At 45.4% G+C, this 24,698-nt stretch overlaps 1 protein-coding gene and 1 long non-coding RNA gene across 5 annotated transcripts; one reads left to right on the forward strand and one right to left on the reverse strand.

Moving 5' to 3' along the window:
* Positions 1-983: 983 nt before the first annotated feature.
* Positions 984-2,667, forward strand: LOC116234523 (uncharacterized). The gene is made up of 3 exons (XR_004168139.2): positions 984-1,063; positions 2,167-2,211; positions 2,368-2,667. It is a non-coding gene; the product is annotated as an uncharacterized LOC116234523 (long non-coding RNA).
* On the reverse strand, positions 1,046-24,536 carry ADAM9 (ADAM metallopeptidase domain 9). Of its 4 annotated transcripts, none has more exons than XM_090125717.1 (24): positions 24,448-24,536; positions 22,657-22,748; positions 21,781-21,892; positions 13,462-13,559; positions 12,427-12,491; positions 11,609-11,687; positions 10,275-10,351; positions 9,465-9,657; positions 8,715-8,780; positions 8,159-8,230; positions 7,778-7,947; positions 7,219-7,300; positions 6,801-6,934; positions 6,489-6,660; positions 6,277-6,369; positions 5,844-6,039; positions 5,279-5,384; positions 4,601-4,784; positions 4,317-4,397; positions 4,124-4,229; positions 2,675-2,813; positions 2,084-2,186; positions 1,621-1,748; positions 1,046-1,213 (listed from the first exon to the last, which is right to left on the reverse strand). In XM_090125717.1, the coding sequence occupies exons 3-24, from the start codon at positions 21,848-21,850 to the stop codon at positions 1,099-1,101; spliced, it is 2,529 nt and encodes an 842-aa protein (XP_089981843.1). In that variant the 5' UTR covers positions 21,851-21,892; positions 22,657-22,748; positions 24,448-24,536; the 3' UTR covers positions 1,046-1,098. The 4 variants fall into 4 exon arrangements, with proteins under 4 accessions (XP_089981843.1, XP_089981846.1, XP_089981844.1 ...); XM_090125720.1 differs by having other exon boundaries at positions 24,519-24,533; XM_090125718.1 differs by having other exon boundaries at positions 24,463-24,518.
* Positions 24,537-24,698: the final 162 nt, after the last annotated feature.

A 24,698-nucleotide genomic window follows, 5' to 3' on the forward strand; every position in this document is an offset into this window, starting at 1 on the left:
CACAGCACAGCCGTGACACCAAGTGCTGAGCACTCCTTTTGGGAACTGTATGAAACCTGGTTTAGCAGTGGCACAGAAACAGATGGCAGCCTGACCTGCTGCAGGTAAGCCTAGGTAAGCATCCTGACTGACACTAACAAGGGTTGAAGATTAGGTGACAACGCTGCATTAGTCAACAGGCTCCTGCTTAAAGTGCTCAGAGAAGCTCAGGTGGTCTCAGCAGATTCACATTATTTGCTTCTCAGTGTTCTGCAGGGATTTCTTCAGAGTCTTGAGGTCCAACTTAAAACCTAGAGCTGAAAACTCAATTTGTCTTAACCCCCAAAAAAAATGGCCACGTCTTCTCGTACCTTTGTTTTCCTTCCCCATTTATGGTATTAGTGGAAGTTAGTACAGGATTCTCACTTAGCAACTCACAACAACTAATTTAAAATCATTAAATTAAACTTAATGTTCACGTAGTTTAGTGTCAGTCAGCATGAAATTAAGAATTTAAGTGCATTATTATTACACATCAATAAACATATATACATGCATAAACATGTTTAGAATATATTTATCTTTCTCTGATAAAGTACACTGATACCTTATTCCACTTGTGCCATTTACGTGTAAATGGGTAACGTTTTCCAGTCCATGCAAGCTAAGTTTAAATTAATTAGCCAGATTTCCTTGATTTGAACATGGTATGGACTACTTTAACTCTTCACTGGACGTTTAGAAAGATGACAACAAATATCTTCATTTTTAGGGCTCGTTGCAGAAATGGGGAAACCTAAAGCAACTCCTGAGCGCTGTACTTAAAGGGTTATTTAACTGCTGCACTTATAGCTGGACAGCCCTGCTGCAGCATACAGAGCCACAACACTCAGATCTAAGAAACAGGTTTGATGTTTTCTGTTCCTGTAGCTTTGGTAGAGGTATTTGTTTGAAGGTTTACATTCCTCGTTTCAATATCTCTTTTGCCTTATCCATGGCTGCAGAAGGAAGGCTTCCTGGGATTACCATGGGCCACTCGATGCAAGAAGGATAAATGCAATTTCAGCTTTGCTTCAGTGAACAGGTCAGCTCATGTGAAGGTCCCAAAGAAGTCAAAAGCTATTTGGGGGGCAGAGGTGCCGGTCGAGAAGGAAAGTAATGTCCCTGAGGTAAACATTTCTGCTGTGATGGAGGAGGTCTCTGAGGTACACATTTCTGCTGGGGAGGAGGTGGCCTATGGTAAAAACAGACAAGTTGCTGTGAGTCCACATGACATTATCTAAAATGCACTGACACTGCCCAGAATGCACACAGCAAAGCAGCCCTATCTTCCTCTTGCTTTGCACCAAGCCCACTTGTTACAGACCCTCCCCTTCCAGCACACTCAGCTGCCTCAGTGCAGGCTCACTTCCAACACCCCATGGTCAAATTCTGCTGCCCTCAGAGCACCCTATAAGCATAAAATGTGCAAATGTGCTTTTATTCCAAAGCATGAATCAAAAGAGAAACCCCTTTCACTAAAAGGTCAGTTCTGCTCACAGTATTTGATGAAATATCCTAATACTTACAAAGATGAAGGCAACAAGAAGCCATATACATCAGGACAGTTGGTTACATTACTTGCAGTTAACTCAAACCAACCTTGCAGGCAGCTTCTGTGGCTGCAGGGCCTGGTATTGTGGAGATGGGTAGTAGGACTGGTGGTAAGCCTGCTGAGGATGCTGGTTAATGGGGTAGGATGGCACAGGGAAAGTATTTGGCTCCATGTCCTATGGATAAAACAGAATGAGAATGTTCACAGATTTGCACTTAAGAGAATTAAATTTGTTTCGTTATATAGGTGGTATCTGAGATCACTTGCAAACAGGCCTGGAAATGACAGTTATTATTTCCTTCTAAGCACATCAGTAGAAAGAATACTGAGGAGCTTTTGAACCCATTTAAGAAATACTGCTCCTGTTTCACTCTTAACAGAGAGCAAGCCCAATTCACAGAAATGAAAAAATACAATAGCTTTGAAGCCTCTACTAGTACAATAACAACATAAACTGTACTCATCAGTCACTTCAGAGACAAATAAAAACAGACAGCAAGTAATTCCTACCATGGGTACACCTCTTGAAGGGTAAGGCATGCCATGTGGAACACCTCTGTGAGGGAAATCTCTTGGTTCTGCTTCTGTTCTAGGAGGTGGTGACTGAAGTGACCTGAAACCCAAGAGATGTTACCTGGGTGAGCACATAACCTTGACAGGATGACTGAGTAGGCTATGAATCCAAGTGCTTCTTACTTGCTAGATGGATTTAGAGCATCCCAGCAAATACCAAATGTCAGGAGGATTGTATTTGCCACATATCTAAGAAACAACATAATCCTTTTTCTGTTTAGGATTATGACAGCTTTATTTTGCCTCTGCACCGAAGATAGGACCCAAAAAACATAAAACCCATCACCAAAGACATAACAACAAACATAAAGGTAAAAATAAAGTTTTCTGTTCCCACTATGTAAAATTGATCTATTTTTTTCTGCCATTGCCTAGAGCAATTTACATGCATCATTTGGTGCAGCTGTCTTTGCTTGACAGCTTGGGACTGGAATACATCTCCATACTTCAGCAATGGCTTATGTAAAGAAATGTCTAAGGACTACCTCAAAAGGGCAGAAGAGAAGGTGAAGAGGGGACTATACTTACGAATGACAACGTGACATTAACCTTCTAAACCATCGTTTCAGTCGGTCCCTCCTTGCAAATGCCAAAGCAGCAGCTATAAGGAGAGGCAGGACCAGGAAAAAAAATACCAGCAGCCCATTTCTCAATGAGTTGTCTTTGTCTGTTGGGGGACAAAAGGACGGAGAGGAAGAAAGTATTGAGTTGAGGTAATGTCACATATTTTGTTTTAGCATTTATTAGGATTTTTTCTACAACAAGCTTCCATTCTCCGTGGTAGAAATATCTAAAGAATCTATTAAGACTGCAAGATGTAGGCACAAACCTTTTTTCTAGGTCTGATCCTCCCACTATGGTGGGACTCTCCCATCTGTTACTGCATCAATACACTATCTAGCTTCCCTCAAAATCCACACCATCTCATGAACAAGGGTCTCCAGGTTCATTCTGCCACCCTATTCCTCTAGCAGGCTACATCAGTCCCTTCTTTATATGCTCCACAAACTCACTGCAGAAGTCTTCTCCAACTTAAAGCCTCCTCTTTCATCTTCAAACTATCAGTGAGAAAAGTAAGTGTCACAGCCTTTCACTTTTTTCTCTATTCTGCATGAATTGTGCTGCTCCAGGCACCACTCTCCCCATGTAAACCCATACAGGTATCTTCTATGTGCACAGATACAGCATCTTCTTGCTGTGTCAAACACTGACCCAGCACCTATTCCTTGAGAGGTGAAAAAGTTGCATGAAACAAAGACAAGATTTCCTCCCCACCCATCTCTTCCCTCCACCAAAAAAAAGCAAACCAAAAAAGTCTGCAAACAATGCAGTGTCACAAACCTCTGTCTCTCCCCGTTTCTTTATGGTGTATCTGTCTTCTATACCGTAAGATGTTTGGGGCAGGGACTACATTTGTATTTACTACCAAACGAAGCATGCTGTCTGCACTCAAATAATAAACATTAATCAAATAGTGACTTGTCAACACGCCCATGTTGGCCAGCTGACAGTCCTGCAGGTGCACATGCAGATATCAGAACAGGGTAGCACCCATCTCTGCCACCACTGCTACGAGTCCATCCTTACAGAGATGCCTGTTGACATCCATGAATTTGAACCCTATGCCAAATTTCATGTTTTGCTTGGATCTAAGATTAGAAAGCACTTCAATATCCAGCTTTGATACAGAGAAGCCCAATTTGATCTCGGTCCAAGGTGGCAGAAATCACCTGAAGAAAGTTAAAACAGGCCAGTTTCTTTAAAGATCTCTAGCATCCCAAAAGAAAGAAGTGCAACACCTTGAGCTCAAAACCCTAGCTAGGATTGCTAGCAGGTGAAACTTGGTGAAGAGCCCCACACCAGCACTTCAGCCACCAGAACTGAACTGTTTCGAAGCAAAAGGCACCCTGCACTCAGCCCAGCACCATCCCTACCAACACAGACCCACAGCCCCAGAGCTGCTTCTGCTCTACTTGCCATTAAAGGGAGGTCCACTGTCAATACTCCCTCCATAGCCTTTGGTATTGCAGAAAGGAGGGGCCCAGCCTGGCTCACAGTGACAGTTCCTGTTGTTGTTGCACACCTACATGTAAAAAAACACACACAAGAATTAAAAGAACACGGGAACAAAACAAAACTGTGAAGGTTTCACTTGTAAGGTATCACTTACCCCACGTCCATGACATTGCTTTTCCACATCACAGTCATAGTTCAGAATAGAAGCACTCACACACTGGAAGTGCCTACAGACCTAAGGGAGTTAAGAGATGCATGCTAACCAAACAAGATGACTTTTTACCAAAATACCCCACTTCTTTTCCCCTCTCACTGTTCCCACATTGATGGTTCTGCAGCTGCTCTGCTCTCTGACAAGTCACATTCTCCTCCATGTTAAACCTCAACTCCACAGGAACACAACTCTTCCACAAAAGTCACTTTTAACGTGTTAATTACCTTTCCATTACCACATTTGGTGCCTTCATTCACCATTCCTGGATCAGGAACATCAGAGCCCAGCTGGAAATCTACACCCCAACAAGTGGTGCCATTACTGGGAGTCCAGATAATGGCAGGCTTAATTCCAAAAACAGGCATAGTTTCCACATTTTCACATTGCAGCTTCCCACACATGGCATTCCTACAACATCAACACACAAATACTGTAGTGATGCTTTTTTCTGTATGCTTAGGAGATCAGTGATGGGAGACGTAGTACAAACTCTCCCTGCCATAACCCCAAATCTGAACGTGTCAGGTAAAGATATCCTGAAGCAACAGCTTCAAACTCAGCTACAGAAAAACCCTCTGAACTTTCAAACTCATTTCAAATATTATGGGCAAAAGTTGGACCAGGACAAACTACAACAAAAGCCAACAAAAACTACAAATGCAGAAGTGTGAGGGCTTTCTGTTACGTACTAACAGCATCAGAATTTAGAGTAAAACAGATCTTTTCTAAGCCATCTCATGGTGGTTTTTGAATGATGTAAGCACTGCCACTAAGGTTAGATTATAGCATAATGTTACTCTCCCAAGTGATTCTGCTATAAAACCCCAATTTAATACTATGGCACCCAAATAAAAGGTCAGTCATACATTTATGATCTTTCCAATGCATTTGGTTCAACTCACCAGCTGGAACATTTCTTGTAGTCATGGCCATGGAAACCACAGTTGCCAAATCTGTCACCCTTGGAATTCACTTCAGCAAAACAAATGTTGGGAGCAGCTTTGGCTTCTGAAAACAACAGCCAGAGGAACCAGGTTAAACAGAGACAGAAACATCTCACATCGTCACATTTCCATTCTCCAGCCCAATTAGCCTATGTCTCACAATTTCCAAGCAAAAAAGATAGCTTATGAGCTTGATCAAAATGATAAAGAGTGAAAATGCCAGCACTGCAAAGTCCCAAGTGAAAAAAGAATCACTTATCAAGTGGTACAGTAGACTGGATGTTATTTCTGCAAGCCCTATAAGCCAGAAGCTCTACTGTAATGCTCAATGCAAGAAAATTACTACTTGAATGACCAGCACAGCATTAACTGTAACAAAAGACACGTGAAGGCAAAGCCATAAATGCCACTGTTCCAAATTCTTTGTGTTGTTACAGGAAAACAACTGGATATTTTAAATAACCTTAGTGTTTTCTTTTAACTACATCTGCTAGGAAAACAGGAACACTGTGCTTTTCCTCACTTGAGCCAAATATGTCCTGGCACTGTGCATCGTAGTACTGGCAGATGCCATTGTAGCAATATGCTTCCTCATTGTGGCAGGGGTGGCCATTCTGAACAGTGAAGTCAGGCTGGCAGAACTGGGATGTGCCATTGCAGTACTCTGGAAGGTCACACTCGTTGTTACTTGCCCGACATTCAGTTCCACCAGGAAGGATCTGAAGAGACAGTTGAGGGTGAAACTGCATCAGAATATACAAACCTCAAAGCAGAGAGCAGTGCTCCCAACCCACAGTGTGTCCTCAACAAGAAAGGCATTGATCTGCTGCCCTCTGTGGGTGTTGGATGATGCTACCCAGCGCAGCAAGAGCTGCTGCTCACACGTCTGCACTGACAAGTGCTCTCCTTTTCTAAACCAGTGAAGTGCAATCCCAAATAAGAAGTTTCAGTCTTACCCGACAGTTTTTACAGCAGTCTCCATAAGCACATTCAGCAGTGGATCGGAGCCGACATGTACCTGGTTCACAGCAAGGATCACTTTCACATTCCTGAAAGCAGAAGTTCTGTGAACATCAGGAAATCACACCTGCAGCCATGCAAAGATTGCTCCCCAGCCAGCATGCAAAGTGACTCAGGCAGCACTTGTAAAACATGGCAAACTACAAACCTTTGGTGACCCACAGTCACATTCCTCCCCCATGTCGACCAGCTTGTTCCCACAATAGGGGATGCTATAGGTTTCATCAGGCCTGGGAACATTAAGCAAACAGGTTCCCCCTTTGTTGAGGGTCAGCTTCTCAAAGTCTTCTGCACTGCAGCTGCTGAAGTTCCTTGATCCTCTGTAACAGAGAATACAAGAAGATTTCTACATCAAATCAATCCCTCAGGTTATAGAACAAGCATAAGGTTTGCTATCCCATGACTTGCAAAAACTAAGCACGTGCAAAGGGAAAAGCTTCCTGTTTTATCAGTTACTTACGATGCTCCAGAACTCATAATGCAACTGCTTGCTCCACAGTGACAGACCCTTTCATCATCATGGTTCATCCCCAGGTTATGTCCCAGCTCATGAGCCATAATTGAAGCAAACATCTGTATACTGATTTTTCCAAACTGCACAAGTGGAAAACAGAGAAAAATAGTGGGCAGTCTACATTGAGATTTTTTTTTTTTCAATGCCAATTTAAGTAATTGTTTACTTAAATGCCAAAAGGACAATTCTGTTACTCTGTCACTACATTAACATAAAACAGGGCTGTTTAAACATCAGCAAAGAAATCCTGTCACCTCCTCATGAGTGCCACTTCAGCTGTGCTTAATATTAAAGATTCTGCACTTCCAGGAAGGCACTTTTTAAAATCTTGTTCATACTCACAGTATTACTAAAGATATCTCACCACATTAATGCCTCCTGCATGGCTCTTGGAGCACACTGTTCCAACATAGGCCATTCCAGCTGTTCCACCAAAGCCCTTCTTCCTACAGTCATTAAGAGAAAAAGAGAATCATTCCAACCACACAGACACACGATGTCATGTGTCAGAGCTCACACCGTGTTCTTGGTTTCTAGATAGCAAATGCAGAAACAGCTTTTGATTCATTCAGATGCAATGCTCAGCACGAGGCTTAAACCCTTTTCATGTGAAAAAGCCCTATGTTACAAGTCTAAGCAGTGTACAATCCTTACAAAGGATTATCTGATTACAAGCTGTCCACAGTATGAAATACAGCATTGCAGGATGTGGGGAACAAGAAATAGATCTGTCAGAAAAGATGCTGAATTCACAGACCAGAGAAACCTTAAAATGCTTAAGTTGGCATGGAATGTTTTTATGGAAAACACAGCACTGGATTCTCTGCTGAAAGTGAGCAGCCACTCCTGATACTAAGGCAAGGCTAAGCAGACAGGAATAGAATAAGCTTCTTAAAAGTCAAAGGGAAGGAACCTCAACTCACAGGACAAACTGGGCGCTGTCGTGCCTCCGGCGCAGAACAAGGTTCTTCTCTCGCCACTGCACAAAGTTTGCCAGCACATCACCAGCACCTCCATCTGTGCTAATGATGTTCTCATACTTCCAAATCTCCAGGCCAACCAGCACGACGTGGATGTTCAACATTATGTACATCTGGAGAAGAAAAAATGAGAAATATTTCTGAAGGGCTTCAAAGAAGAACAAGTGGTTTTGTGTCATGCATCTGACTGTGAAAATCTACTTTTTTATTAAACAATTCAAATCAATATTTTCCCAGAGAGTTAGATTTTGATTAGCAAAAGGATCAATGATTGAAAAGTCACACTGAGCATTAAATGGGAACGATGGTGTATCTCTAACTTACACTGTCAAGGAAGTTTGCCAATTGCACCATATGTTCTCTTACTTCTGTTTCACTTTTCCCAAAATCTTCAAACTGCAAGACAAAGAAACTCAGTCAGGAAAAGCAGATAAAGACAAGGCTTAGCAAAATGAATAAAGTATTTTCAGACTAGTAACCAAAGTCATTCTTGCCAGGCTCCCAATGTTCTGCTTAGAATACATGAGGTTGAATCCCTGCCTGCAAGGCACTCATCAGGAAAACAGCATCTTCACTGCTATTACTCAGCTGCTCAATAATCCAAGAGAAAACACAAGAGGCAGCTTTTGCCATATGCTTTCCATCATTACTAAACTCTTTGCTGATAGAACCTCTCCACGTCTGACAGTTTTTTGTTTTCCAGAGGCGTACCACACAGGACATGTTTCTTCAGTTACAGGCTGGTATAATACATTTGCATAATCTTGGCTAAAGTGTGGCTGTCTTTCAACAATTCATTTGGGAGTAATGGAGACTGGCAGCTTTTCAACTCATCTCCTGGGGAGAAGAAAGAGAAAGCAACCCACAATCCAAGCCGTACCTTTTCTTTATCCACAACTATGAATAGCTCCACGTATCTTGTTTGATGTAGGATGGCTCTTTTTTTCTGTGGAAAAAGGTTTTTAGACAATTTCAAGGTGATTAATTCAGGTGTAAACAGCAACAAAAACAATATACTGTCATATTTCACTCGATACAACTAGTGGCTTAAGAGACACACCCAAGGCATGCTGCCAAGATGTAAACAAGCCAAAACCAGGAAGAGTAGTCCAAAGCAATGACAAATTCCCTATGAGCATTTTATACTAAAATTGAGCTATCCAAGGACTTTCAGTGTCAACCAAAGACCAGCAGCCCTTTGGTTTGTTTTTGAATGTTTCTATACTCCTGCTTTTCCTGTGACCTTGTTCCAATACAGCCAGCCTTTAAACAACAACGGAGATCTTCACATCAATCTGTTCTTCTGATTATTAGGAGAATGGAATAAACAACACAATATGCTGCTGGCTTCAGATGTCATACTTTGGTAATGAGCTTCTCCAATGAAGCTCCAACGTTCCTGCCCTTAAAAGCTCCCAAAAGCTCTGCCAATGAGCAATCTCACTAGCCACTGAACTCTCACTGCTGTGTGCAGAAGCAGAAACTGCAACCATGCTGTTTTCCAGCAGTGCAGAAAACCCAGTAGGTATGTGTTAAGCCCCAGAGAAATCTGATAAGCTGCTGCCATATTCTTAGCTGAACATTCATGAAATCCATTATAGGGGACTGGAGAGAACAGTGGTGCACTTACTCGTAAGAGCTGAGTCATACTAGGATGGTGATTTTCTCCTGTATGTTCCCCCTCTTCATGGCCTTCAGTGGTTACTCCACACATCGAGGGCTCTTTCTTCACATTATCCAATGAATACAGGATGTGTTCAGAGCCAGAGGATGAATCCATGGGCTCAATGCCATAGGTGACATTCCCTATTGTCACCAAACCCCTAAGACACGGCAGCGTGCAGAGAATTCTTGCATTAAACACAGGATGGTTACGCAGGTTTTTACAGTAAAACAAAACAAGTTATTCTTTCTTAACTAAAGGCATGTCTACATCTCAGCCCTTGCAAACCATTATGCTTCACTTAATGCCTGGAAGCAGCCTGTCACCTTGCAAATACACCAAAATAAACACAGTTGTAAGATTCTGCAGTGCCCAAGAAATTAAATCACAGACCTTAAGCAGAAATACTTAGTTCAATTACTGTCCCCACTTTGGTGTCTGACATGATTCTGTGTCAAATAAAGTCCAAAAAATAGGGAAGATAATCCAATGCAGAAGGAATTTCCAATCCCATTTGAAGCTTTTTGTAAAAACTGCAGACTAGTGTTCCACTTTACATTTTATTGCATCACTGAAGATATTGCACGTATCTGTTAACACTAAATAAACAAAAGATACTGCAGTAAAACCACACAAAGGCATACACAACTGAAGTTGCTCCCTGTCAATGATTCCCATCTGGTTGAACAGCAGTTCAAAACAGAGCAAGAATTTTGTTTTGTGTTCAGTGAGCTGTGAGACCCACGTGACAGCTGCAACAAAGGGTGAGTTTGCTACCTGAGCCCTGAGCAAGTGCTGACAGCAACAACAGAGTCCAGGATCCCCTCCACGTATCCCTGGTAATGGCAGTGATCCTACACAGGAAAACAAAGGTGCATTACACACATGTTCCATGCACATCTGAACATCCAGTGATCACATAACTGCTGTCTGCCACTGACCAGCACTAGCTGCAATTCGACAGCATCATATGTTTAAAGTTGAAGCCACCATGCATCCTTTATCTAGTCTAGTTTTAATTTTCCTGTGGCTCTACTGCAGTCTAACAGCATTTCCTCCTCTAGCACACATCTCAACTTCTTCACCTGCCTTAGTGCCAGCAGGATTTCTACATGAGAAGCTAATCAATAGCTCAGGTATGCAGGGAGACAGGGATCCAGTCTGAATCCTGTTCTGTAAAGCATCTGCTCCTCACAACTCGACAGGATCAATTAGATTTGAGCTGGAAACCCCCCTCACTGACTCATTCTACCTGAAGCTGGATTCAGAGCTGACCCTGCTGTAACACTGACAAGCAGGGCTGAGAAGCATTATTTAGCAACTGGATTTCTTAGCCTGACATTAAGCTATCCTGCTCTGAACTGCAGCCCTTCACCCCACCTCAAATATTCTGAGGCCAGCCCCTCCCTACAGATTTGAGCCAAATTATCATTCAGACTTCTAACAGAAACAGTTGGGAGAATATTTGGCTTGTATGCAGCCTCCTGCTAACGAGGAGAAGGCCAACATCTGCTGTCCTCACCACGGCGCTGTGCAGCCTGAACAGCTCAGTCACACAGAACGTCCCTCATCAGCCCTGCAAGGCACAATACTTCCATTTTGTCCTCTGCATTAGACATTTTGGGAACTAAACGAGATGGTAATACGTGGCAAAGACATTCAAAATTATCTGGCAAGTGTGTTTTTAAATGTTACAATAGGGGTTGGGTAGATCACATTGCCTGTGCTTTTGGCAATTAATGCTAAGGCATGTAATAATGCTTCAAGGTCACTGAGACTTTTGTGATCTTGTGCAGAAAAGGCTTTTTCTCTCTCTTTTTTTTAATTATTTTTTTTAAACAGGAAGGAAATAGTCAACTCAGGTGCTCTGTTTTCAAACATGAGATCTTACAAATCACGTGATTAATGCTTCCCTTTCAAAGGAACAACATTGATTTGTAAGAGCAGTGAAGCCAATAGAGATACTCTCATGCTTTTTGCATCACACAAGCTGCTGTTATTCTTACTCTACAGAAGCAATCAAATTTTCAAAGGCAGCCTAGCAGGCAGTCTGCTGAGAGCTGCAAACATGGATTAAATGCAATGCTATGCAAGTAAGAAAGAAGCCCTACCTGGACATCTGGGTATTCAGATTGCAACTTCCCCTCCTTGTTATAGGTATAAACTGTAAAATCTTTGGGTAACAAATCTCTGCAAGGAAAGGGGACAGAGAAGAATAAATACCAGGAACTGACTGTGATGCCATAGCAGGGCAGTAAGATGATTCTAACCAAGAGTGTCACTAACACACAAATTGCAATTAAATGATGAAACATTCAAAGGAAAACTCTCACAAACTAACAGAGAAGTTGTGCTCTCCTGCAGCAAAATCCAAGATATCAGGATGGTGTAACAGTATTACAAGGGAAATAGCCTGATATATGTTTACTTGCTGTTGCTGCAAGTATCCCTTTAAAAATTAAAAGCAAGACAGACAACATATTCTCTGTAAGTTATAGATATTAAGACCTGGGAGATAAAATCAGCTTCCTCGTTTGTCTTCTGCTACTGAGACAGAGGAAAAAATGAAACAAACAAAACCCAGAGGAAAGCAAAAATATTTACTTGAAATATAGCTCAGTTTGTTTATTTTTAGATGTGAGAAGGAAGAATCATTTCAACGATTCCCCAGGTCCCCTTTGAGCAAACTACAGCTTCCTTCTCTGAGAAGGATCACAGAGTTCAGTTCAACATTTCTGCTCGATAGCCAAGACTGTGGGACTGGATTCACTTTCATTGACTTTCTCTGCAGATTTCTCAGAGTTAGGTTGTGACTGCCTTTCTCATAAAGAACCTCAGCCACCAAAACTAGCATGCTACCTGCCAGCTTGTTACTTGGACACAACAGATGGAGTTAAAAAAAAAAAATATCAAGAAATTAATCACTTACTTGTTCTTTTCCAGATGGATTGTGTATTCTTTTCCTTCTATCTCAATAGCATACAACACCTTGTCCTGAATATAAAGATAAAAGACTGTTAAAGATCTCTTCCAGCACAAAGCAGGCTAGGATTCTACACATCACTTCCACACATGGAAGCTGCCTGACCCTGAGCAGACAGACTTTCCCTGTTAGATCTTGCTGGTTGCACCGCAGCAGAAATAAGCACGTGGAGGTGAGCCTGAAGCCAGTTTTATAACTGTCCCTACCTCCAGAATCTGGCATTTCTTGAGTAGTTGGGGAAAAGTCACATGAAGGAAGCTATTTCAAAGTTTTCACATTCCTTGTTTATAAGACTTCCACAGATAAATTGAGTTACAGCTGGAAAGGACAATACTGTTTTATTACTGAGCACAGTGAGCTGACTTCACTTAACATGGAAGGACCCTAGTTGCTAAGTAGATAAGCTGAATCACCTGAACTCTACATTAAATATCACAGCAAGAGCACTACTAGTGCTACTAATGACCGCAATACACTTTAAGGCATTTTTCTGAATATTAAATTCTGCCAAGGTTTATAAGATTTGTGACTAAAACAGTTGGCCTAATCCACCTCGAGGTGTGCAGCCCTTGGTTATGTGATTACAGCACAACAATACAGGCTGGAAAGTACCCCTGAGGTATCCAACCACTGCTCAAAGCAAGACCAGGCAGCTCAGAGCTTCTTCCACTCACATCCACAGCATATCCCAAGTTAATAATTTCACCTCTCTGAAACTCCTCCTGCTTAACAACTCTACTACACCTCTTTTATACTCAGATGAAAGATCCTTTGTTGCAGCTTGTAACCTCTGCAGCAAGGAAGCATCTCCCAGAACTTGGCTGGAAGTGAATGCTATATGCAGTGTCTTTTGTAAGGAGGGATACTTATTTGCTGCAAGATGACTTGTGTGATTTGTTTGTGTGTGAGAACTTAAGGTTGATTTTCAACAGACTTTGTTAGGAAGAAGATACTGAACTGAGGGTATTGGTAACCCAGTACCTGTGTTGAGGAGACACTGGAGGTCTCTCGTCGCTCTCTTCCTAACTTCTGTGGGATTATAACCTCGTAGGAAGACAACTGAGAGATCTCCTGGAAACCTGGAAAGCAAAAGAGAATTGCAACCACCAAGTTAGTCTGGCCAAAGAAACAAACAAGAAGGATGAGGCAGAGGGGAGAAAATGCCACGTGCAAATCCCATCTCATATTCCATCTCCTTTCATTAGCAGAAATCAGAGCACCTAAAGCAGGCCAGCACAGATAACTTGCTCAAGGGCACGCAGAAGGATGGTGCCAAATTCAGGACTCTGAGCTGCAGAACGCCAGCCCTGCCTGCAGCCTCCTCTGACCCCCCTGGGGCTCCAGCAGTGCTCAGCTCCCAGCCAGCCCCTGCACATCTCACCAAGCTGCTGACTGAGCCAAAGCTCCTCGTGTTCTTAGAGAGCACTTACAGACCTCATAAAAACAACCGAAGAGGAACAGGCAAGCAGCCTTTTCCAGATTCCTTCATAAATTATTTGCACATGCAACACATCACCTGATTGAATTAAAAAAAAAAGACACCACTTTTTGCAAAGTTCTGCACAGACACGTAAACAATAACAGATTGCACACGCTAATCACTTTCCCCATCAGCATGCTGCTGCCTGGAGCTGCTCCCTGGGCCGCCCTGTGCAGGATTAGCAGCAGCACTTCTCCTAGCTCATGGCAATGGAATCAATGAGCTCATCAGGAGAGCTCGAGCTGCAGGACCCAGGGGCAGGGAATAGCTGTGCTCCTTGGCACCGTGATGTGCCTGTGGTGGTTTTATTTTTGTGGAAGCAGAAGTATTGCAGGACAACCATCTGTCACACAGCAATGCTGTCACGTGGGTATAGGCTGGATTTCTTTTCAAGAAATAAAAACAAAAAACCACGGGATGCATTCTGCAGCACAATTCTCATTAATTACTGTGATTGCTGGAGAGGAAAAGAAAAAAAAAAAAAAAGTATAAAAAAAATTAATCAGAGAAACTTCCTGAAAATAGCCTTTATGTTCAGAGGCCACAGAAAGTACAGTGTCAGAACCTCCCTGGCCCCAAGCACAGGGAAGGGCTGCTTCCTTCCCAGATGACCCATCACACCATGTGCCCCAGTATGGCACTGCTCTTCATTTCCAGCCACAAGGCTCACGTCCTGCCCCAGGCCATTGCACAGCCCTTCTCTGCCATGCTCCAACCCCACAGCCTTTATCACAGGGACAGAACCATTGGCCCCACGGTGCACAGCAGGCTGCGTGCTCCCCCCTCCCCAGTCCCCCTCCCAGCAGCTGGGAGAGTGAATCATTGCACAAAGCAGTGGGAGGGATTTCTGGGAACGGCAGCTCTCAGAGGCACAGCAGTATGGGGAACTCACTTCCAGCTCTCAGAGCATCCTGACACCTCACCTCCAGCTTTCTGTCCTTCCCCACTTCACTACCACCACGCTGGGGAGCAAAAAAAGTGGCTACAATGCCTTCCTTTTCCCTTCACTGTGCAAAAAACTCACCAGCAATGCCTGCAGGAAGATGCCACCCTCCAGGATGGACGGATGGATGCTGCCCATGAGAATCCATCCCCACCTTTTAGTACAAAGACAACTCACTTCATAGCAATTTGTTCTGAAGGAGGTGCAGAAGAGCAAAAACCGAACCCAGATATTCAGCTGGTTTGTAGGTTTGAAGATTTCACATTGTGTTCTCCCAAGATAAGCTCTTTTTTGCTTTTTTTTAGCTTTTACCCCACTGCCTGATGAAAAATCTTACTGTAGTGTAATGAGCACAGTTGCTGTGCACAGCAGCTTGCAATAACCTACAGGGCTTCATGCACTGCTCTTTGTGCACTGCACCTGGGAGCCCATTGCTTATCATCTCACCTGGCTGTAGCACACGCTATTTCCAAGAAGGAAAAAGCAACTATAACCACTGTATTTATCTTGTCTCATTAAAGACTGCCTTAATTACCAAGCAACTGGGAAGAAATGAATCACCTTCCCTCCCCGCCCCAGATCTGCAGTGAGAACTTTGCGAGTGGGAGCAGGAAAGCCCTCCAAACAAGCCAGGTTAGGGCTCTTCAGACACAAAGCTCAGATGTCAGGCCCTTACCCTGACAGGTAAGATCTGCATTCAGAGGTCAGACAGCATCCCCACCTTCACAGACCATGGCACGCCTGCTGGCTCAGTTACATCAACACAACCACAGTCGCCTACACCAACACATCACCTCATTCATCACCCTTCTGTTACTGTAACTCCTTCCCAAGCCTGTTACAGTGAGATCAGATAGACACCCTTCATGGTAGGAAAAATAAACAAACAGAAGTTTCAGCACCAGCTTTGGTACCACTAAACAGAACAGAACAGTCTCACTGCACAAAACCAAGCTTCAGCATGCAGCTGCATGGAGCCTGCATGCACCCACCTCACAGCCACCTGCTGCTCCAAGGAAGGCTGAAGCTGTTTTAAAAGTTTGGTCAGGCTTCCTATGCTTCATGAAAGATGACTTTGTGTATTTATTTACTTACATTGGTTTATTTTTTTCCCCACACCAAGCAGTAAGGCTGATTCACTTGCAGCTTAAGCTACTCTCAGGCTCATTTCCTCTCCTGCCAAGACACTCCTGCACCCCATTCATAAAGTGCAGACAATTACTTCCACCTCAGAAAAGCACTTTGCATCTGTCCTTCCAAAGGCTGCACCTTACTGCTGGACATTTTTCTCACCCTCACATTACCTGGACTGCTAATCCTTTCTGACTGCAAATTCAATAAGCATTCTCTGTATCCCATTATTAGAACCACAAAGGACTTTGCCAGGCAGCACCTGTTTCAGGAGAGACCTGTGTGATCAGGAACACAGATGTCCCTGCAGAATGACACTCAATCATTGATCACTTGTGTTACACTCCAACCTGTTACGTGCAGGGGAAGGCAGGTCTCCTTGTGTCTCTCCTTGTGTCACAGACCTGTTCAGAAGGTAGGAAAAGATGACCAGCTGTCACAGCAAGAGAAGCACGTTCATCCACTTGATTAAATATTTGTTTAGCATTAAACCAGACAAGAATGATTAATGTAACTTCTCTTAACATTTTACTGGAGGTGCTGGAAGTTAATGAGGATACTGAGCATTCCTATGGCAATATTTGCTGGAATGCTCTCATGTCCCTCATGCTGAAATCCCAACTGATGCTGTAAGTGCTTCCTGCCTAGACTCCTACTACTCCTTCTGTCCTCTCCACAGCCTGATCAGTCTGCAGGACAGCAGCTCCTCTTGTTCTGTGAGAAGAGCCATTGCTCTCGTTTCCTGGTATCACCACTAACACCTCACTTTGAAGAGAAACAGAGCAAAGCCACACCACGGTGCCAGACGTCAGAGCCCACCCAGACACCCTTTCTCCCAGGCTGGGGGCCCAGGAGCTCCTGCCCTCCCACCCGTGCTGCTCCCAGAGCCCACTCACTTCCTCCAGATCTCAGCAGCCCTTTGGATGTCAGCTCCCTTCACAGCAGAGGTTCGTGGGAATGCATCTTCTCAGAAACGCTGCTGTCTACGTTTGGTCTCCAAAGGAAACCACGCAGCACACATTCAATCACAATAGAACTCAGTAGAGTTGAGCAAATAAACTTTTTTTTTTTTTTTTTTTCCTTTATCTTAAGAAATGAGAAATTCAAGACAGGCAAAAACTACAAAGTCATCTTTCAAACTTCCTTTTTCCAGAAACAAATTGCTACAAGAAGCGACGTGAGCTACGCTGATATTTCTTTTCTCTTTTTATTCTTCACACAGAAATAACCACAAAAACCTCTTTACCCTGCAGAACGATTGTCCCAGATCTCTCAAAACACAGGGGAGGCAGGGCCGTGTTTCTCATGAACTGAAGAATTATCCTAACCAAACAATGCACTTCCTTCTAAAATTTAAACCCAAGCATTCAGACACTTAAAAAATTCCTTTAAAGACTGATAAAGAGCAGCAAGGCCATCCTGATATCAGAGAAGAGACCAAGAGGCAAGAAGCAAAGCCCCTGCCTATGGCAGTGATGCTTTGGTTCTCTATGAATTTACACAGCCAAAGGCTGAGGTCTTCTACAGACACACATGGGAGAGGAAAAGCTGCGTGACACTCAACCCCTTATGGCCACCTGCCATTCTACAATTACATTAATTCAGGAATTTTTAATTAGCAGTTTCCGGCAACACCTCATTTCTGCCTCATATCTCACCTCATTGGGGAGCAGCCACAGCACTCACATCCCAGCCCAAGAAGCTGAAGGTGTGGATGAGCTGAAGCAGGTGACTTGTTTCTCCCCTCCCATCCGAGCTCAGACATGATAATAGACAAAGGTCTATTATCCTTCGTCACAGACTGAGGATGACTAGCTGGGATACAGCTGTCACAGCAGCACTGCCTGCACACCTCCAGTAACACCTCTGACCTGCAGCTCCTCCTATCCCAGCAGGGATGGAAGCACCAACCCTCTGCCAGCAGCAGCCTGTGGTACACACAGCACCTATGGGTGCAACACCTGGGGCTGCAGGGCCAGCCAGCAGCCTCCTTCCAAGTCAGTCCAGAGCAGCACGTTGGGTGCTAAGCAAGCAACTCACAGCTGAGCCACTCAGACCACAGGTGTATTATTTTTCAGCACTATAAGCTTCAGACAAGCTTTCTCAATTATGAAGTCTTGACAATAAAGCTGTGTGTTCATGACACACAAGTTTAACATGCTACTCTTTCCACAGAAAGAGCACAACAACAGATGAAACATTTTAGCCTATCATCTACATGGAGCATCAGGATCAGCATCCTTGAAGCCCAGAGCAGAGTTTGAATTCATTAGAAGTCCATAAATGGAGTAAGGGCTTCAAAGAACTGAAACTACAACAGAGCACAGTGTCAACTCATTAAAAGCCTATAAACAAAGCACGGTGTCACTGCGTTGTCACAACTGCACTGTGTTGCACTTGAGATCCTGCACAAGGAGCAGCTGCTTGGATCCCTCCATCCCCCATCCATCCCCCAGTGATGCCCTCAGTGCCTTCAGCCATGGCTGCAGCTGTGCACGAGGAGCAGGGCAGCTGGATCCCCATCATCTCACTGCATCATTTTGGTTGGCGACCCAGCACATAGCAGGGGGATTGAAACTTGATGATCATTGTGGTCCTTTTCAACACGGGCCATTCTATGATTCTATGATCCCGAATGCAGCGTAGACACCATGGCTGTATGGTCACCTCCATGCAGGACAGCACAAGAATCCTCCAAGCTGGGCAGCAGCACTGTTGTATCCGCTATTTAACAGGCTGCCCAGAGAGGCTGTGGATGCCCTGTCCATCCCTGGAGGTGTTCAAAGCCAGGTTGGATGGGGCCCTGGGCAGCCTGGGCTGCTATGAAATGTGGAAGTTGGTGGCCCTGCGTGTGGCAGTGGGTTGGAGCTTCGTGATCCTTGAGGTCCCTTCCAACCCTTGGCCATTCTGTGATTCTCTGCTCGCCGAGTGCTTCTGGAAGGGCTGTGACCACGCTGCCCATCCAGACCCACGATTCCCCATGGACCAGCAATCACCTGCAGCCCGAACACAAACATCCCTCCCAGCATCCCTCCCAGGCTGCGCAAGGTGACGGCGAGCAGCCCCAGCAGCTCAGACCCCCACGCTCCACCTTTCCCACGACAAAAGCCCGCAGCGCAACCCAACAACCGTCACCCCGGAGTCGGGCAGGGAAAAAAAACAGAATCCCCGCGTCTCCCGGGCCGCAGAGGCCGCTTCGTTTCGCTCCACCCCGGGGTCGCGTCCCGCACTCACCCGCGGGGCCCGGCAGGGCGGGCGCGGCCAGCAGCAGCAGGAGGAGAAGGAGGAGGGGAAGGCAGGGGCAGCTCCGTGCCGCCCAAGCCATCGTGCCCCGCGTCGGCCGTGCGGATCTCGGAGCGGGCAGAGCGCCGGGCTTATGCAGCCGGGCCGAAGCCTGCGCTGCGCCGCCCCCCGGGCGGGGCTGCTCCGCCCGCCGCCTGCAGCACGGCGGAGACGGGGCGGACCCCGGGGGCAGCGGCCGTTTGTCGGGGCTGGTGTTGATTCGCACTGCGAAGCCCCGGCTGCGGGTTTGGAGCTCAAAGGCTGCGGGATGCGCGGCGTGGGGAGGTCCGCAAAAGCACAGCTGGATGAGAGAAACAACAAGGTTGGAAAAGACCTCCAAGATCATCCGGTCCAACCGGCTGCCTGTCACCAATAGGAATCACTAAACTATGTCCCTCAACGCAAAATCCAAACGTTCCTTGAACACTTCCAGGGTTGGTGACTCCACCACCTCCCTGCGCAGCCCATTCCAGTGTCTGACCACTCTTTCAGAGAAGCAGAATTTCCTGACGTCCAGCCTAAATCTCTCCTGGCGCAGCTTGAAGCCATTCCTTCTGATTCTATCACCAGTTACACAAGAGAAGAGGCCAACCCCCAGCTCACTACAACCTCCCTTCAGGTAGTTATGGAGAGCAATATGGTCTTCCCTGAGCCTCCTCTTCTCCAGACTGAACAACCCCAGCTCCTTCAGCCACTCCTCATCAGGCCTGTGTTTCAGACCCCTCACCAGCTTTGTCACCCTCCTTTGAACCCACTGCAGGGCCTCAATGTCTTTCTTGCAGTGAGGGGCCAGATGGAGGGCTCCAGAAACCCGAGGACACAGACAGTTGGTCCCAAAACCAGCTTATGTATGAGATGTCAGTGTTCTACACTTAGCTCAGCTGTGTTTTGGAGAGGTGTTTAATGCGTAGCTGTGCTACCAGAGGCAGTCACAGATGTGATGCTCTGAGCAGAAGGTAGTAAACTCTGACGGTGTTTCATTCTGGAGTTTATTTCCCTTACTCACCTGTATCATGTGGGATCAGAGAGGAATGCTAATGTGTGCTTTATCTCCACGTGCTTCACACTGTAATGCAGGTAAAGCACTCAGCTGGCTGCTTGATGGGATCAATGTGTCTGAGAGCTGCCCCACACAAGCTGACAGCAGCAACAGCTTTGGGCTCGATGTGCCTGAAGCACATCCCTGTAAGAAGTTGTGCAAATCTTGCACAGAAAGTGCTTAGAAATGCTTACACAGCCAGGCTGCAGGGCAGGAGTGTGGCATTGATGAGAGCTGCACTGTGCCACCCACAGCAGCACTGCTGGAATGAGAGCTCAGCACTGAAGCCCTGCAGCACGGGGCTGAGCTGAGCTGACCTCAGCCACATGGAGCAGCACCGTGGCTCTGGAAGGGTTCTGCTGATTGAGGAGGAACATCTGTCCACTTCCTCCTGTGACAAGGACTGCCAGAATCCAGCTTTAGAGTTTGGCACTACATTTCTTAGAGAAAAACCAATCACCTGCATTATAGCGTGAAGCACATGGAGATAAAGCTTCACATTAGCATTCCACTCTGATCCCACATGATACAGGTGAGTAAGGGAAATAAACTCCAGAATGAAACACCGTCAGAGCTTACTGCCTTCCGCTCAGAGCATCACTGCCTCTGATAGCACAGCTACGCATTAAACACCTCTCCAAAACACAGCGCAGTGCCTTCCTCTGAGAGCAGATGGCATAAACAACATGTGATAAATTACTCACGTCACTGAGCAGGTTGTGGAGAAGCTGCAGTATAGTAGACAGAGCATGCTGTAGTATAAACAGCGTATGCCTGCACACACCCACACTCTCACGGGTCTGGCTGATATTTATGGTGTTTTAAAAATAGCTTTTGAGTGCATGTGAATAAACACCTGACCAACTGGAGCAAGCCTTCTCTTCTGGCCTAATGATGAGTTCTTGGAAGGTACAGGAGGAAGCTTGTACTGCTGTTGCTGCAGTGAACAGTTAAGGAGCAGGGCTGCTTGGCCCTTCACATTCCAGAAATCTACAGCCATTTTTTTCCAGAGCTGTGAGAAGACAACCTCTGACTCGGGTTTCTTTCCCTGGAGCCTCTAGCAAGCAGATAACCTCCTGTTCCTGTGGGAAGGAGGAAACAACTCTGCTTCCTGAAGCCAGTTTTACTTACTCTAATGGACCACAGCACAAAGTGAGACAGAAAGCCAGCACAGTAAGTAACATAATTCTGCAAGGTAAGGCAGAAAATTTTATTCCAGCCTGATGTTAGGAAAAACACCGTGTGGGATACAGGATATACATCTTCAACCTCCATAGAAGTTGTGCATGACTTCTGAGTCAGGTAATATCCAGTGCTGCTTATACCTTCCCTGAGGTACATAAGGCTTCCCAGGGATTATGATCTTATCACAGATCACAGTTATCACTGTGCATAGTACAAATAACACACAAATATGAATCATACCATGAAAAAGTGGTTCCTGCCTGAGGGGCATGAGATTCCCAGCTTTGCATTTAGCAAGAGCTGTACACATCTCCTTTGACTTCTCCTGCTGTTCACCACTGCTGTTCCAGCCCTGCAATACAGAAACACACCTCAAAGCCTTGAACTGCAGAAACAAACCAGAAAGGAGGTGGGAAGGATTTGAACCACATGTTTTGGGCCAAATGTGAACCTGCCAGCTCTGGAATCAATCTTGCCTATATGGATACCTGTGGGCCCATTGAGCCTTTGGGAGCTGGACAATAGACACTGCAGAATTGCAGTTCAGTGAGTCCTGTGCTTAAGCAGAGAGCAAGGGGATGGGAGAAGACACAGAACAAATTCCTCAAATGAGGTGTTTGTCATTTGTCAGTTATTTCCATAATTCTTTGCAAGAAAAGAAATTTCCCAGAAACCCCCCTGATAGGACTGGGCATTGCAGTCCCTCTCTCATTGAATGACAAACATTTATCTTAGTCAGAGTGAAGGCCACAAGGACTCCAACTAAACCAGCTAAATTTATAACAGTGTTTTTAAATAGCAAAGTCAGACGTGTCATGTTCTCTCTACAACCTCAGTCCTGCTGCTTCCACATCCTCTCCACGTGCCAGGTGCATGGTGTTTGTTTATAAACACTGCAGAGAAAACAAATTAAGGACTCTGGATGCAGTCAGGACTTTCCTGACATCACCAGCAACAATCCAGCTGGCTTAGGAAGCACGCTCCTTAACACTAGCTGAGTGATCACTGCCTGACTGGCACCTACAAACATTGGTAATGGCTCTGTTTCCCAAATACATTCTTATCAAATTATATCCTTTGCCCAGCCTCCAACTGGAGTTAATGAATGCCACGTACCTGCCTCAAAGTGTGCTCAGCATTTCCAATCTAAAGACCTCAAAGCATTGGGGAGTGAGAGATCAAATTTGGTATTCCTCTGGAGAAGGATACTGAGGGAAAAAGAGAGCAGCAGATTTAGAGGGTGAATAGCAGGATCTTCATCTCCAACCCTCTACCTTTATACTGCTGAGCACGCTTCAGTTAATCCCCAAGTTTCATTCAGAAAGCCCTTAAAGAGTGATTTCTACACCTCTAGGCCTAATAGAGAAGGGCCAAAGGAGTCTCCTAATGGCAACCTCTCTGTACAAGGGGCACCGGAAGCTGAGATACACAGATTCTACCAGCTGACTGCCTCAGATGCTTTCCTAACTAATGAGAAGCACAATGAAAGCACTGGGTCCCCATTTATCTTCAAGACATTTCCAAAGTCACACCCCAGTGAGTTCACAGATGTGTTACGCAACCTTCAACATACTGATAGAGCCATTTGGAAGGCTCTGTCCTGTTTATGGCTGAGACAGAGTTATTTTTCTTCCAGTAGCTGCTACAGCACCACGTTCTAGATAGAATCATAGAATCAATTGAGTTGGAAGAGACCCTTAAAGGCCACCTTGTCCAACCCCCTTGCAATGAGCAAGGACACCCACAGCTCCATCAGATGCTCAGAGCCCCATCCAGCCTGAATTTGGGTGTCTGCAGGAACAGGACAACAACCACCTCTCTGGGCAACCTGTGCCAGTGCTGCACTACCCTTACCACAAAATAATGTTTTCCTTATATCCAGTCTAAATCTCCCTTCTTTTAGTTTGAAATCATTTCCCTTGTCCTATCAAAACAGCCCCTATTAAAAAGTCTGTCTCCTTCTTTCTTACAGCCCCTATTAGTTACTGAAGGGTTGCTCTCATGTCTCCCTGGAGCTTTCTCTTTTCCAGGCTGCACAGCCCCAGCTCACTCAGCCCATCCTCAAAGGGAGAAGTTCCATCCCTTGAAGCATTTTTATTTAGCTTCCTCTGGATGTGCTCCAGCAGGTCAGTGTTTCTCCTTCTGCAAAATCCCAGCTGAGGGCACTGCAGAGTTGCCTCCATGTCTATTTAGTGCCTGAGGTTCACGACCCTTGTAGGACCCAGCAGGATGGCCATTGCCATGCTTTGTATTCTAAGCCAGGTGAAACCATTGTGTGACCACACCTGCTGCTGCTAAGCTCACAGCATCATGCAGGTGGGGTGGGCTGCGCAGTAGCAGTGGAAAGGAGGATATTGCAGTTCCCCACCCTGCTTCACGCTCTGAAATTTGGAACGTAATTAAACGTATTTAATTCTGACTTTTATTAACTGCATGCAAAAAAACAGAAAGAAATCCACCCCAAAACAAATAGATAGGGACAATAACATTGGTAACGCACTGGTATTTTAGCTGCTGCAGAGCAGGGCTTACAGTAATTAAGGACAATTCAGCCTCTTGCACTGCCCTGCTAACGAGGGGGGAGTGGGGGCAGAACTGGAACTGGTTAAAGGTGTTTCCCATGCTACACAGCACTGTGACGAATAAAAAACAGAGTGCTTGGGCAGAGCTGTTTGACACAGCACCACAGAACGGCCAGGGTTGGAAGGGACCTCAAGGATCACGAAGCTCCAACCCCCTGCCACACGCAGGGCCACCAACCTCCACATTTCACAGCAGCCCAGGCTGCCCAGGGCCCCATCCAACCTGGTCTTGAACACCTCCAGGGATGGACGGGGCATCCACAGCCTCTCTGGGCAGCTGTTCCAGCACCTCACCACTCTCTCATAGTAAAGAAGAACCACACACCTTGAGGAAACGCACCCACAGACCGAGAAGGCCGGGATCACAAACCCAAAGCACCACAAACGAAACCTCACCACGCCCTCACACCGCCGCGGCCGCTTTAAAAGAAGCGGGCTCCTCCCTCGTCCCGCCCTCGCTCTTTTCCGATTGGCTGCCGCGACGCCGGAAGCGATCAATCACTTCCGGGTCTATGTGTACTTCCGCATCTCTTCGCCTCCTTCCGGCTTAGCTCTGATTCGTTGCTGACGACGGTC

Source organism: Phasianus colchicus, chromosome 27 (genome assembly GCF_987193195.1).
Source record: "Phasianus colchicus chromosome 27, bPhaCol1.hap1.1, whole genome shotgun sequence".
NCBI classification, from domain to species: domain Eukaryota; kingdom Metazoa; phylum Chordata; class Aves; order Galliformes; family Phasianidae; genus Phasianus; species Phasianus colchicus.

What these genes read in the sequence shown, in the direction of transcription:
- ADAM9 (XM_031602177.2), bottom strand. Translation starts at nt 19,359, where the DNA reads ATGGCTTGGGCGGCACGGAGCTGCCCCTGCCTTCCCCTCCTCCTTCTC. An exon ending in CTGAATACCCAGATGTCCAG is followed by an intron (nt 10,352 to 11,608) that starts GTAGGGCTTCTT and finishes TTTCCTGTGTAG; the next exon opens with GATCACTGCCATTACCAGGG. An exon ending in CCAAATGTGGTAATGGAAAG is followed by an intron (nt 4,398 to 4,600) that starts GTAATTAACACG and finishes TAACTCCCTTAG; the next exon opens with GTCTGTAGGCACTTCCAGTG.